Consider the following 13,716-nt stretch of genomic DNA (forward strand, 5'->3'; position numbering starts at 1 on the left):
GCAAAAGCAGCATGTGTCACAGCCAAATTTCTTCATTAAGTGAAATAGGTGACTTCCGGCATCATACACAGTAACAGCAAAAAATGAACAAGTAGGATGTTAAGTTAGATAAAGCAAAATATTTAAAATAGTTAAACGTTGATTTAAGTCAGCTGCTTGCTTCTAAGTTTTCAAAATGTATAAACTTAGCAAATTTTTCTCATGGGGGCATTCTGAAAAAAATATAGTTTATGTTTGGCTGTCAAATTCAAATAATTAAGGAATCACGCAGCTTGTTTCCTCTCTTCAGGTAAATGCTATCCACTCGCTCTGCCACATTACCATTGGGAAATAGGTGAGATTGCAGGCGCACAAGAATATAACTGACACAGTGGTTAGCACTCTACTTCTTAGCACCAGGGACCAAGTTCAATTCCACACGAATGACTGTCTGTGTGGAGTTCTCACATTTTTCACCGTATCTTTGTGCATTTCCTCCAGGTGCTCTGGTGTCCTCCCACATTCCAGAGATGTGCAGCTTAAGTGGACTGGCCATGCTAAATGGCCAGAGTGTCTAGGGTTGTGCAGACTAGATTGGTTCGCCAATGCCAAACATGAGGTACCAGGGCCAACTCACATCGATGGCTGAAGACAGGCCCAGTGGAGTCATTCTGCAGGATAATCATTGATGAATACATGGGCAATAGCAAATAGGCCTGACTTCCATATGAGGATAGAGATTCATTTCGACAAATCTGTTATGTTTACATATTGAAATGATAGCATCCCTGATAACAAAGTATGAAGCTGGATGAACACAGCAGGCCAAGCAGCATATCAGGAGCACAAGAAGCTGCTTGGCCTGCTGTGTTCATCCAGCTTCACACTTTGTTATCTTGGATTCTCCAGCATTTGCAGTTCCCATTATCTCGGATCACAGCATCCCTGATAGATTTCTATTCTTCCTTAAACCAGCAGCCTGTTACAAAATAGCAGTTGGGGTGAGATAATAGGATTGTCAATCTTCTTTTACTTCTATCTTTTGAATAGTGTATTACTTGACAGATTTTTAAGAGGTGAAAGTGATTTTTTTTTAAATCAACAATATGATTACTTTTCCTTGCCTTAAACTACAAATAATGAATGCTTTGCACATAGCTTGTACATATTGGGAGAGGGGAGCACTAATCATCCACCAGCCCCAGTCATCCACAAACCCAGATCCCAGGTCAGTCACGAGTCTGCATTCACTCAGACATCATTCCATTCATTCAAACACATTGCACCCACTCAGCCCTCGGTGCATAACTCACTTAGTGAACCAGCAATCTGTTAGTTCTGTCAGTCACTCACTCACCCGTATAGTCATCCATACACCCAACTAAACCCCAGTCACTCACTCATTTGACTAGTCGTTCACTCAGCCAACAATGTCCCCATCACCCAATCAGCCTCCCACTAAGTCACTCACTCTCCCAGCCAGTTCTCAGTCATACTAGACCCAAAATGATAACTCTCTTTTTCTCTCCACAAGTGTTGCTACATCAGCTCAGTTTCTTTACCACTCTGTTTTTATTTCAAACCTGTCCTGTATCTGTACTGCGGGCTTTTATCCTCCAGTCAGTCACATACTCAGCGAACACACCGAGAGTCACTCACTCAACCATACAATCATCCCAGTGAGTCACTGAACTCACAAGGATGGCCAGAATCCCAAACAGTCACTCATCCAGCCAGCCCCAAAGGCAGTCACAGTCAATCATTCACTCAATCACCTCGTATCTCCCGAACCCTACCCCAGCGACTTTCTTGGACCTCATGCAGGCAGACCCTTTCCCAGCCCCTCCAACTCCCACTCAACTGACTCACCACTCCCTCACGTTGAAGGCCCACCTCACTCTCAATCCCCCTTCCCGGGTGGCACACCAGGGTCCTGACTCCCTCCTCCATTTGCCTAACTAGCTGCCTTGAAAAAATACAGCCCTTGGAGTGTCGCAGAACCCATACCGCTCTTGGGGAGGGAATTCTAGCAACAGTGAAGGAACAGCAATATAAGTCAAAACAGCTTGTAGCTTAGAAGAGCTACTGGAGGTCTTGGCGTTCCTCGCACCCTTGTCTTGCTACCTGCTGGGGGTTGGGGTTTTGGCAAGTGATATTGAAACAGCCTTGGTGGCTTACTCTCATGCCTCTTGTAGATGGTAAGCAGGCTGTCAGTGTGTAACAGTAGAGAAGGCAGTGAATCTGGAAGGTGGTGACACTCAAGTGCCAATCAAGTGGGCTGCCTTTTCCTGTATGGTGCTGGGATTCTTCAATATTGTTGGAACTATACCCATCCAGTCAAACGGAGGATATTCCATCACACTCTTAGCTTGTACCGTGTAGATGGCAGACAGGCATTAGGATGTCAAGAGAAAAGTTACTTTTGCAGATTTCCAGGCCTCTGACTCGATATTGTGGCCACAGTAGTTAAACAGCTTCCCTGGACTGACCTATCCCCTCCCTACCTATACTCTCTCCACCTATCTTCTTTACTCTCCATCTTCGGTCCGCCTCCCCCTCTCTCCCTATTTATTCCAGTTCCCTCTCCCCATCCCCCTCTCTGATGAAGGGTCTAGGCCTGAAACGTCAGCTTTTGTGCTCCTGAGATGCTGTTTGGCCTGCTGTGTTCATCCAGCCTCACATTTTATTATCTTGGAATTGTCCAGCATCTGCAGTTCCCATTATCCCTAGTTAAACAGCTAGTTCAGTTTAGTTTCTCAAAATGTACCGAACATCATGTAATGATTAGCAAACATTCCCACTTCTGCCCTTACAATAGAGGGCCAGTCATAGAATCATAGAATCCCCACAGTGTGAAAACAGGGCCTTCAGCCCAACAAGTCCACACTGACCCATCCCCCTATAACCCACTCAATCTCCACATCCCTGAACACTATGGGCAATTTAGCATGGCCAATCCACCTACCCTGCACATCTCTGGGTAGTGGAAGGAAACCCATGCAGACACAGGGAGAATGTGCAAACTCCACACAGGCAGTTGCCCAAGGGAGGAATCGAACCCAGGTCCCTGTAAGGCAGCGGTGCTAACCACTGTGCCACCATGCTGCCCCCACTAGTACAGTAGCTGGAAATGGCTGGGTTCCGGATACTACCCTGAAGAATTCTAGCAGTGATGTCCTGGGACTGAGATGATCAACTTCCAATGACTACAACCATCTTCTATGTGGCAGATATGACAAGAATCTGCAGAGGCTTTTCTCTTTGATTCCCACTGATTCCAATTCCTCTGGGGTCCCTTGATGCCACACTGTCAAATGTACTTTAATATCAAGAACAGTCACTCTCACCTCACCATAAAGTTGGCCCCTCTCGTTAATTTTTGAACTAAGGCTCTAATTAAATCATGAGCCAAGTGGCCCAGGCAGAATGCAAGCTGAGCATCAATGAACAGGTTATTATCGTGCAACTGTTGCTTAACAGTACTGTTGATGATTCCTTCCATCACTTTGCTAAGATTTGAGAATAGACTCATAGGGCAGTAATTGGTCAATTTGGATTTGTCCTGCACAGGACAAACCTGGCCAATTTTCCACATTGCCAGGTAGATGCAAATGTTGTAACTGTGCCAGAAAAGCTAGTCAAAGAGTGCAGCTAGTTCTGGAGCACAAATCTCTAACATTATTGTCAAAATGTTGTCAGGGTCCATAGCCTTTTGTAGCATCCATCTGAATACCATATGAAATAAACAGAAATGATTATAGACTGGCCCTCAGAAGGATGCCGCAATAAATCATGCATTCAGCACTTCTGGCTGAAAATTGTTACATGTGTGTCAACCTTGTGTTTTAGCACTAATTTACTGGCCTTCCACATCATTGAGGATGGGGATTTTTATACAGCCTCCCCTTCTCCAGAGAGTTACTTAATTGTCCCCAGCATTCACGACTAGATGTAACCTGCAGAGGTTAGGTGTGATCCACTGGCTTTGGGATCGTTTAACTTGATGCTGCTTGGCATGCAAGTATCCCTGTGTTTTCCTTCATTGAGCTGGTACCTCATCGTTAGGAATACTTGTTGTTGCTTCTAACATGCTGTCTTGCATTCTTCACTGAACTAGTGCTGAGCTTCCAAGTAATCAGTAAGTTTTCTTGCCCATGTTTGATGTGATGAATATGACTCAGGATTCCAAGAAGTCTATGTTCAGAATGGCAAGGTAACTCCATCCTGACCATATAAGACTGTGCCGCCATCACTGGTGAGTCAGCCCTGCTCATATGACAGACCAGACTTAGGGATGATCCTAGTGGTGTGTAAAACTTATCTGAAAGATAGAATTCCAAGACAGGCTGTTGCTTAATCAGTCTCTGAGACAGCTCTCATTCAATTCTGGCACAAATCCCCAAACGTTAGTGAGGAAATCTCTGCACAGTTTTGCAACTGTCATTTCCAGTATCAAGAATGAAGTGAAGTGGTCAGTCCAGTTTCAGTCCTAACTCGTAGTGCTTGTAATAATGTTAGGCATTTTCAGAGGGTAGTTCCGAATCAACCACATTACTGTGGGTCTGGAGTCTCATGGAAGCAAAATTAGGTAAGGACAGCAGATTTCTTTCCCTAATAGATAGATTGAGATGGTTTGTATAAAAACTGTTGCATACAAGATGGGTCCTCTATCAATGCCTAGGTAGAGCTCATTAAACTGGCAAAGTTAGTAATCTGCCATAACACAATTGTTAAATTCCACCAATGTCTACAATATCAATTAAAATATATGGTAAGAATGTTGTTAATTTTGCACTGAAAGTACAAAAGCTGGTCAAAGTATGCCTAAAAAGATTCACAGTAATGATTAAAAAAAAACTTGGCTTATTCATTAATGAAACTAATCACAGTTCTTCACTAAGTCAATAAAAGAAATGCAATATCTACTGCATTGACATTTGACTGTTTCTCATCTATTGGCCCTTACCATGCAGTTCATTGCAAAGTGATTGTGCTGTGTTTGAAGTTCCATTGCATGCTGATGAGTAGCTCCAATTTCTGTATAGCTATTCAAAAACAGTCCTTTGTTGTGAGAGATCCAGTCAAACATCTGAATAGAAGCAGGATATTTATTAAACACATGGAATCTCAATTAGTTTTACGAAATAATACATCATGAGATACAACTGGTTACCTGTAAGTTACTGGACACAAATGACTGTAAGCATAGAAAGCACAGCATGCAAAATGGACCAGTCAAATTTAAGAGCATATGCTTCCCTTCATCTTTTCTTTGTAAACAAATTACTTGAATAAAAACAGGTAATTTTAACAGGCATTTAATGAACACTCTTTATGATGGAAGTTTGGCAACAGTACAATGCATACATAGCAACTGTGGAATCATGAAAATCTAAAGGGATTTGACTTGCTTCAACCTATTGCCTAAAAATACAGGAAAGGAATCAATAATGTGAAGATTATGTGAATTACTTTGAAGCAGTAAATATTTCAAATGCATGCATCCGTTACACACTGCATTGCTGCATGATCTGGGGAAACTGCTGTGCATGCACATAAACGTAAAGGATTGGGTCAGTTGGTAGTATCCTTGTTTCAGAAGATGGTGAATTCAAGTTCCATCCCAGTACTGAAGCACAGAAAGATGATAATTCAATAACATGATAAAGACGTTCTAGAACGCTCTCAAATTTGCTGTCTTTCAACTGAGTTTTATATTGTTACCTCATCAAGTAGATGTTAAAGATTTACTATCATTGCTTCAGATTTTGCAATCAGCAACCCAGCAAGGTAGCTTGTTGCTGACCAGGAATTCAATCTCATTGAGTGATGTAGTGACATCTGTAGCAGGTACTTTACTTCCAGTGTCACGCAGTTGTACTGCAAATGATCACAGAGCTTATGACTGAGGAGTTAGAGTATCCAGCTGAAGTGATGTCACTAGGTTCTCCAAGAACCAACCAAAGTAAAGGATTTGTTTGGAACCATTCACCCTCCCCACCATCCAAGAAAAGAAACTTAAATAAGATCACTTAAACAAATGTTTACACAGAGTAAATTAAATATTGAGACATACATATGGTGTGAAGATAGAAGCTAAAAGTTCTAATTTGCTTTTGAAAAGATCTTTAAACCTTTGCTTTAAAAATCTAATTAAAGTTTCAAGATCAATCCTATCTTTTAGCAAATGTTATTAATCGTATTACTGTTTAAAACTAAGTTATGGTACAATATTTCAAGGAGTTTCAAACAAATGCTGATAGCTTACCATCACCCACTATTTACTCTTGCTTTGACCACTCAAAAATAGAGCATAATATCCAATGATTGCAGGTGGTGTTGACATGCCTGATCCAAGAGTTAGGAGTCCCATGCTATAGGCTGTTATTGAATATTTGACAACAAAGGCCAATAGAGTATCTATGATGTCTCTTTGCACCAAAAATGTTTTAGGCTACTAAACTCCGACATAGAGCTCAACATCTATAAGTTAAATAATTAGCCATTTGAGATTCGCAATCCTAGCATATACACAATTAAACAAACTTGATTTAGGCACACGTGGTCATGTAATGCGTGGTCAAGTAGAGATCAAAGCTACAACTTCCAATATACAATGACTTTCACACTTTGGGAATGCCTTGAAGTACTTCACCATCAAATAATCATCTGAAATGAAATTACTATTATAATGTCGGAAAACCCAGCGGTCAATTTTTATTATGTAAAATCCCACAACAGAAATTAGCTAAATGTTTGGTAATCCATTTCTGGGTATTGTCGGCTAATAAATGTTGGCCAGAACACTGGAAGAAATATGCTGCAAATGTTTAAACATTTGCAAAGAAACCTATGATGTCAACTATGAAGACAAATAGCACCTCAGTTTATTGCCTAAGAAATTTCTATTGCAAGCTGAGTGTGCTAGCACTGAAAAAAGCCTGACACTGCCAAACAAGTTCTGGAGAAAATTCAGAAATATTTATACAATTCATAGATATGCATATAGAGTACACTGTACTCTCAAAACATTGTGGGAGGAACTGCTTTGCAATCAAAATAGGCATAATACTGCTGGAGAACCGAATATATCAAAGAAAAAAATACAATTATCTAGAGTTAGGCAGGATTCTTTGCTATCAAAACCACACACACCATACTACAAGACACAGATGCCATGATCCTACCACTCAGTCACTTAAAGCTTTAAGGTAACCTTTACAAGCCTACACTAAACCTGCACAATCCAAACACCACTGTTACCTGCTGAGCTACTGGCTGTAATTCTGTTTTTCATTTCGGATTTCCCTCATTTAATGCATGTTTGTTTTCTTCCGACCATACTGCTGCAATACGTGCCTTAAATAACCAGCCCCAGGAACCAAATGTTGCTGCAGGATAGTGGGTAGCATAATTTGTTAACAGCATGCTACAGGCTCTTTACATCCTGGATTAATTAGTGCATTGAGCTACAGAGAGGCACAATGCAGTGGAGACACTACAACATCGTGGTAGACAGGAGATTGCAATGAGGGCCACAGAATGGTAAAGAACAGGAAGTGGTGCTTTACCACTTTCAAGTAGAGATCAAAGCTATAACTTCTAAAATACAATGGCTTTCACACTAATCAATCCCAAGCCCAGATTTCAAAATAAGGCAATTCTACATCAATAGTTTCTACAAAAACTGAGGACACAGGGATCCATAAGGAAAGTTTAAAAAGTTTAAAATAACTTGAAAACAGTGCCTTAACTGCGACTGCAAGCTCCAATTTAGGTATCTCCTAGCTTCCAGGCTTCCTTCAAGCCCTAATTCATCTTGCTCAGCACGAATGGACATCAACTGGTAAATTACTAAAACCATGACATGCATTGCATGGGTCATTGTGACATTCAACTGAAATGTTTCCTAAACGATGATAAGATGTCTGAAGGTTCCCTTGTGCTGCCAATAAATGGTATTATATTAGAATGGGAAGGTCAAACTTAATTGTCACATGAAAATCAGTATTCTCCAGGTACTTGAGCTGTTCTAGTAGTAGCACATTCTTTTCCTTAACGGATGAGTTTAAAAAGTATTTTTAAACATTCTGATTGTTTTACAATTTTCAATTAAAATTTAAATTGGTTAGGGGGTCAGAGACAGAGTAGAGATAATAGATATGTACTTAAATTGGTAGTATGCAACTTTAGATGTCCCACAGGGAACTAAGGAATGGCCTCACCTTTCAACTATATTTGAAAGTGATGCAGATCAAGGATCAGAAGTCCTGCACCCAAGTTAGGCGACACAGTAAATAGTGCAGATAGGACAAGACTATTGCAAAGCAGCTTTTTACATGAGTGCATGGAAAAATCTATCGGGTGGAGGCCAACTTAGCAAAGCATGACGTCATTCATTTAGGACCCATGACAGAGTATTTTCTAAAAATGAGGAGCTAGGAATTGGGATGATGATTTAGGGATCTAAGTGCAGCAATCACTAAAAGCCAATGAACAAGTAAAAAATATAATTAAAAGACAATTGAACATTCACCTTTATCTCAAAACGGTCAGAATACAAAGGGCAGGGAGCTGGAATACACAGGGGTGAAAGGTTTATTACAGTTATTTAAAGTTCTGGTTAAAGTCCATTTAAGCACTACATTCAGTTCAGACTATCACACTTCAGCAAAGATACGTAAATCTTACGCGAAAGTACAGCAGAGATTCAGTGTATTAGATGAGGCCTTTTGTTTAGAAGATAAAGGATTCTATACATAAAGAGGGTTTTAAGATGGTTAAAAGAATGATTAAGATTACATCAAATAAAACTATTTCCTTCAGTGGGAAAATCCACATAAACCTTAAAAATTGTAGGGTTTGTTAACATCATCTGGAAGTACTTCTCTGTAAAAAGGCATCAGGAAATCTGGAACACTTTCTACGAAAAAGCTGTTGAAAAATAGCACTTGAAAATTTCAAGATAAATAAACATGTTTTTACCAGCTTTATGGAATTAAGGTAGCTACATGGAGTTAAGATACAAACTCGCCAGGATCTAAATAATAGCAGAACAGATTTGAAAGGCTAAATGCTTTATTCCTGTTTCTTTACTGTGACTAGTCAAAGATTTACTTTCTCCCTTCTTCTGCAACCACGATTTGAAATAACTCTAACATTATTAAGAATATACCATTTGTTAAATGGTTGTAGTTGACACCACTAGTTGGCAGCACTAAACCCCTGGTTGCTTAAAGCCATTCACTATTTTTGATAAATTATTGGAAATTATATTTTAATTTTCATGTACACATATTTATAATGTACCTATGTGTACACAATATATATTAGAAAGGAAATAACGTGTTTACCATACTCTCAAGACATCCCAAAGCACATGGCAGTGAATTATATAAAATATCTTCTTAAAGCAAAGTACATAAGAAACCTGTTAATCTATTTGATAATGCTCCAAATCTATTTTTGGCCATAAGTACTCACCTGCTCTTATTTGAAGGACAGCACCTACACAGGGAAACAGGACGCTACTTTACTAACTCATTCAAAAGATACCATTCTGACAATGGAGCACCCCATCAGTACTGCACTGAAATGTCAGTCAAGTTAAGATATAAAGAGATGTACATCTCCATAGCACAGTATTCTCAATTATTTTAACTAATCAATTAAAATGACGTTCACTTTGTACAGTCTTGTTTCTTCAAGTACCTAGTGATGATTTTTTACATATTAAATTACAAAATAAATTTATTAATGTTGTTGAGAAATACCATAATTATTCCAAGACCAAATGCAGTTATTATGCATGCTCAATTGTTTATTTACCTCACCTTTTCTGCATCTTGTTCAAAGAGCCTAAGCTGGAAGCACTGATCCAGTTTCACCTTGCGTATATGCCACATCTGATGCAGATGCTGCCTGGTTGAGTGCAGTCTGTCCAGCATACTGGATACTTTTGGTACAAGGCCCTGAAAGTCTGCATTCCCTGATACAGAGTTCTTATTGGGAAAACTTTCACTACTTTGAATTTGCTGTAGCAATTTTTGCCCTTCTAGGTCCAGCTCTTCGATTGGAGCTTTGATGACTTTCTTCTTCAGTAGTGTATGCTCATCAATCATTTTTCTAGCTCCATCCAAGTCCTGAGGGAAATCTTTTTTAGCTAGCATCTCCTGCAGTTCTTCCAATCTGGACAACATGTGTGATGCATTGCTTATGAAGTCTTCAAAGGCTACATGGATCTCAATCCACTCCTCATGGTTGTACTCTAGACAGCCATCAAACTCAGGAGTGAGCTGTGATGGGTCAACAACTTTGGTAAGGCCTTCTATGGACACCATATTCGTCTAAACATAGACAGAACAAAAAACATATTATCCTTGCTACTCAATTAGTCAGCAGTGAAGATTACATTTTAGTTGTACACATAATAGACAACAGACAATAGGTGCAGGAGTAGGCCATTCAGCCCTTCGAGCCAGCACCACCATTCATTATGATCATGGCTGATCATCCACAATCAGTACCCTGTTCCTGCTTTATCCCCATAACCCTTGATTCCACTATCTTTAAGACTATAGCCCTGGCATCAACTGAGATCAACTTCCATTCATTCTAGTACAATGCATGCTTTACGCTATTCAGAGTTGGGACTCAAGAGCCTTTTCATCTCTGCTATACAGTGAGAGAAAGCAAGGAAATACATTTAGAAAGCAAAATTATGATTGGAAAAATTTAAAAAGGAAAATTACAGGACTTATTGTTGAAAAGTAACATCTAAAAATTCATCAACAATACTGTGGAAAATGGTTTTCACTTTACAAATACACAGGATGGCTTGTTTCAAAACAGGAATAACACCATGTAGTGATGGATTAAGCAAATTTTGCAGCATTTTGGAGCATTTGTAAAAACTGTAATGTATAAAAGGTACATTGCAGATTTAATGTAAAGAATTGATTAATAAGTAATATGACCTTCTAAATTTTGAATGATTTTTATTTATTAGGAAAATAAAGTACCATGAAGTTGCCATTGCAGCTTTTTTTTAAAAACTTATTTAAATGCTGTACTCCAATTTAAACATTACCTTATGTCTCTTTTCTGGAGGAAACTTATAATTAATTTAATTGGAAACACCAGACCAAAAAACCCCTAAATTTTAAGAATAGAGTTAAAGGGTACTCCTGGGTACCAGGATTAAATTCTAGGTTTACTTGCTGACATTAATTCTTGATACCCTGAAATACTTGATATACTGGATTATAACATTACAATAGAAAACAACACTCCTGCATTTTAGGAGCCTCAAAGAGTCTTTGCAGTGAGCATGTTCAAGTGACAAACACTTCTCTTTTGCTATAATCTTAAAAATAACAGGTTTACAGCTACGAGCCATGGGAGACCTGCCCTGCAGCATCTATTGACTAAAAAGAGTTGTGTAAAACCAGCTAATACAAAATTAACTGTTGCATTCCAGTAGGGAGCACAACAAACTGAACATAATTTTACATTATCATGCTCAACTGAGAAACCTGTGTCCCTAGGACTGTTCTACGAGTCCGAGTCTTTTTGAGTAAAATGTTATAATCAGAGTATAAAGAAACATCATCAGAGGAAGTTCATTAATTCATCCTCCAGTACACTAGCAGCGTCTCAACAACTCATGGAACAAAGTTTTTAAACTTCTAAGCTTCGTTTACCTCGATCAGAGTTATATCACAGTATAAGATTAATGGATATGTTCGCACAAAATATATTTCGAAACGCTGTCATTTTCTCTCATAATCAAAATTATTTTGTCCTTTCCAGCATAGCTGAAACCTAAAACTAGCTTTTCAAGCTTAGTATGTGGAAGAAAACACATTTGAATGGTGTGGGCAAAATAGTTATTTTAGAAGCAGAGTAACAAATCAAAGATTCTTTGCATAATTAGTCTAATATTTATATTTGAAAATACCTCAAATTCGAATTTAGAACTGCCAAAGTTAGTCCTTTGCTTCTGCCAGAAATTGTCCGGTTTGATGATCAGTGCAATGTGAATACAGCCAGGAAACGATTCTTGTAGAATCTTCAGCAGCGGTTTAATGGAGTCCCACTTGGATCCACGCATGTCAACTATCACAGTGAACCCTCGCTTACACACCTCCTCACTGGAGAAAAGATATACAAATCACATCCTGAAAATAAGTGTGTACAGGACAAACAAGATAACAAAAATTGCAGCAGATGAAGACCGGCAATGACATAGGATTAGATTTTCGGTTCTCCAAGACTTTCCTTGGGAAATCAGAGAACAAATACCAACTGGCTTGTTCAAATAAATGACCTGAAATTACTTTTGCTTTTCCTTTCATTTTGAGTTTTCTTATCTCGAGAATTCCTTGCTGGAATACAATTACGCACATGCTGAGCAGCCTCTATCATCCAGTCCTAAGCAAAGTGATCATCACTGTTGTGTGAACCCAGACAATGGTTACAGGAGGATCAGCAAGTCTGATGCTGTTCTCAACAAACATTCAAATAAACATTTATAACAGAGAAAATAGTTAATGATGACAAACAGGAATGAAGTGGATATTTTCTTTTCCTTCATATAGCATCAAGTCAATTTTAACATCTTTATCACCGCTCATTTCGAGATTCACTGCTACAGAGAAGAACAGTGATCAAACATCTTTGTATCCTTATTCAGTCATAGAGGAGGTTGAGAAATGATAGACCACCACAATTAGAGACAAAGGACGCAATTGGTGACTTAAGAAATGCAAATTCCAAACAACAAACAGGATGCAGGGGTAAAATGAGACGATAGCTGGGCAACGTCATTTGAGGATTCTGAAGAAATGATCGTGAGACTGAGCAATTCCACGTCAACAAGACACACATTTTTTCACTGGACAAGCTTCTAAATGGAATGAATTTGGCTCATCTTAACCCAGTTTCATGTCACACCTGATAAGAAACACAAAATTGATAATGTCATTCAAAAATCAACACTTATTTCCTAATAACCTTAGATCAGTTAGAAGTAGGGGTGCGAGAGACTGAAGACGAAAAGGTCCAATTTTTTTTAATGCTAAGGAATTGTGAAATTACAGCACTTGAGGTGCTCTGTAGTTAATGCAAATGGAATTAAGTCACCTTGTACAGGTGTAATTATTAGACTAAGTGTGGGTAGAGCCATTAGTTTTCACTTTTTCTTTTATTGTGGTTAACATGGCAGTGTTTGGCAAGTTTTTTTTCCCCCCAGTACAACCCTATTTTAACTCACCAATACCTTCTCAGGAGCAATAGGGATGGGAAACAAAAGCTGGCCTTGCCAGGGATGCCCAGAGCCCATGTTCTGTGGTTCCACACAAAAGCAATCTTGCTGACCTTTAAGGGTCATTATTCTCTCCCTTGTTACCCGTTTATCCTTAATGTACTTATAAAATCCCTTTGGATTTACCTTAACCCTTTTTGCCAAAGCTGTCTCATGTCCCCTTTTTGCCCTCCTGATTTCTCTCTCAAGTATATTTCTACTGCCTTCCTGCCCGTCTTGGGATTCACGCAATCTCTGTTTGCACCTGACATATGCTTTCTTCTTTTTCATGTCCAAAACCTCAATTTCTCTCGTCATCCAGCATTCCCGACAACAGCTAGACTTGTCTTTCACTCGAACAGGAATATACTGTCTCTGGACTCTCCCATTCACTTTTTCAAAGTTCTTGCATAATATCATCAAAATTGGCCTTC

General features: G+C 39.1%; 1 protein-coding gene across 5 annotated transcripts in view; it reads right to left on the reverse strand.

Annotated features, from left to right (window-relative positions):
• The window catches only part of LOC125461125 (triple functional domain protein-like), a 636,773-nt gene that overhangs the window by 468,363 nt on the left and 154,694 nt on the right, over positions 1-13,716 (reverse strand). For 4 of the 5 annotated variants that reach the window (XR_007249410.2, XM_048549543.2, XM_048549554.2 and 1 more), the window contains exons 4-6: positions 11,939-12,131; positions 9,813-10,325; positions 4,946-5,068 (exon numbers count right to left, since the gene is read on the reverse strand). Coding sequence is in view for 4 of the 5 variants with exons in the window: in XM_048549543.2 (XP_048405500.1) it covers positions 4,946-5,068; positions 9,813-10,325; positions 11,939-12,131 (829 nt within the window). In the remaining variant the exon portion in view is untranslated. The remainder of the gene's footprint in view (positions 1-4,945; positions 5,069-9,812; positions 10,326-11,938; positions 12,132-13,716) is intronic. The other variant, XM_048549570.2, reaches the window with a different exon arrangement.

This window comes from Stegostoma tigrinum, chromosome 2 (genome assembly GCF_030684315.1).
Source record: "Stegostoma tigrinum isolate sSteTig4 chromosome 2, sSteTig4.hap1, whole genome shotgun sequence".
NCBI lineage: Eukaryota > Metazoa > Chordata > Chondrichthyes > Orectolobiformes > Stegostomatidae > Stegostoma > Stegostoma tigrinum.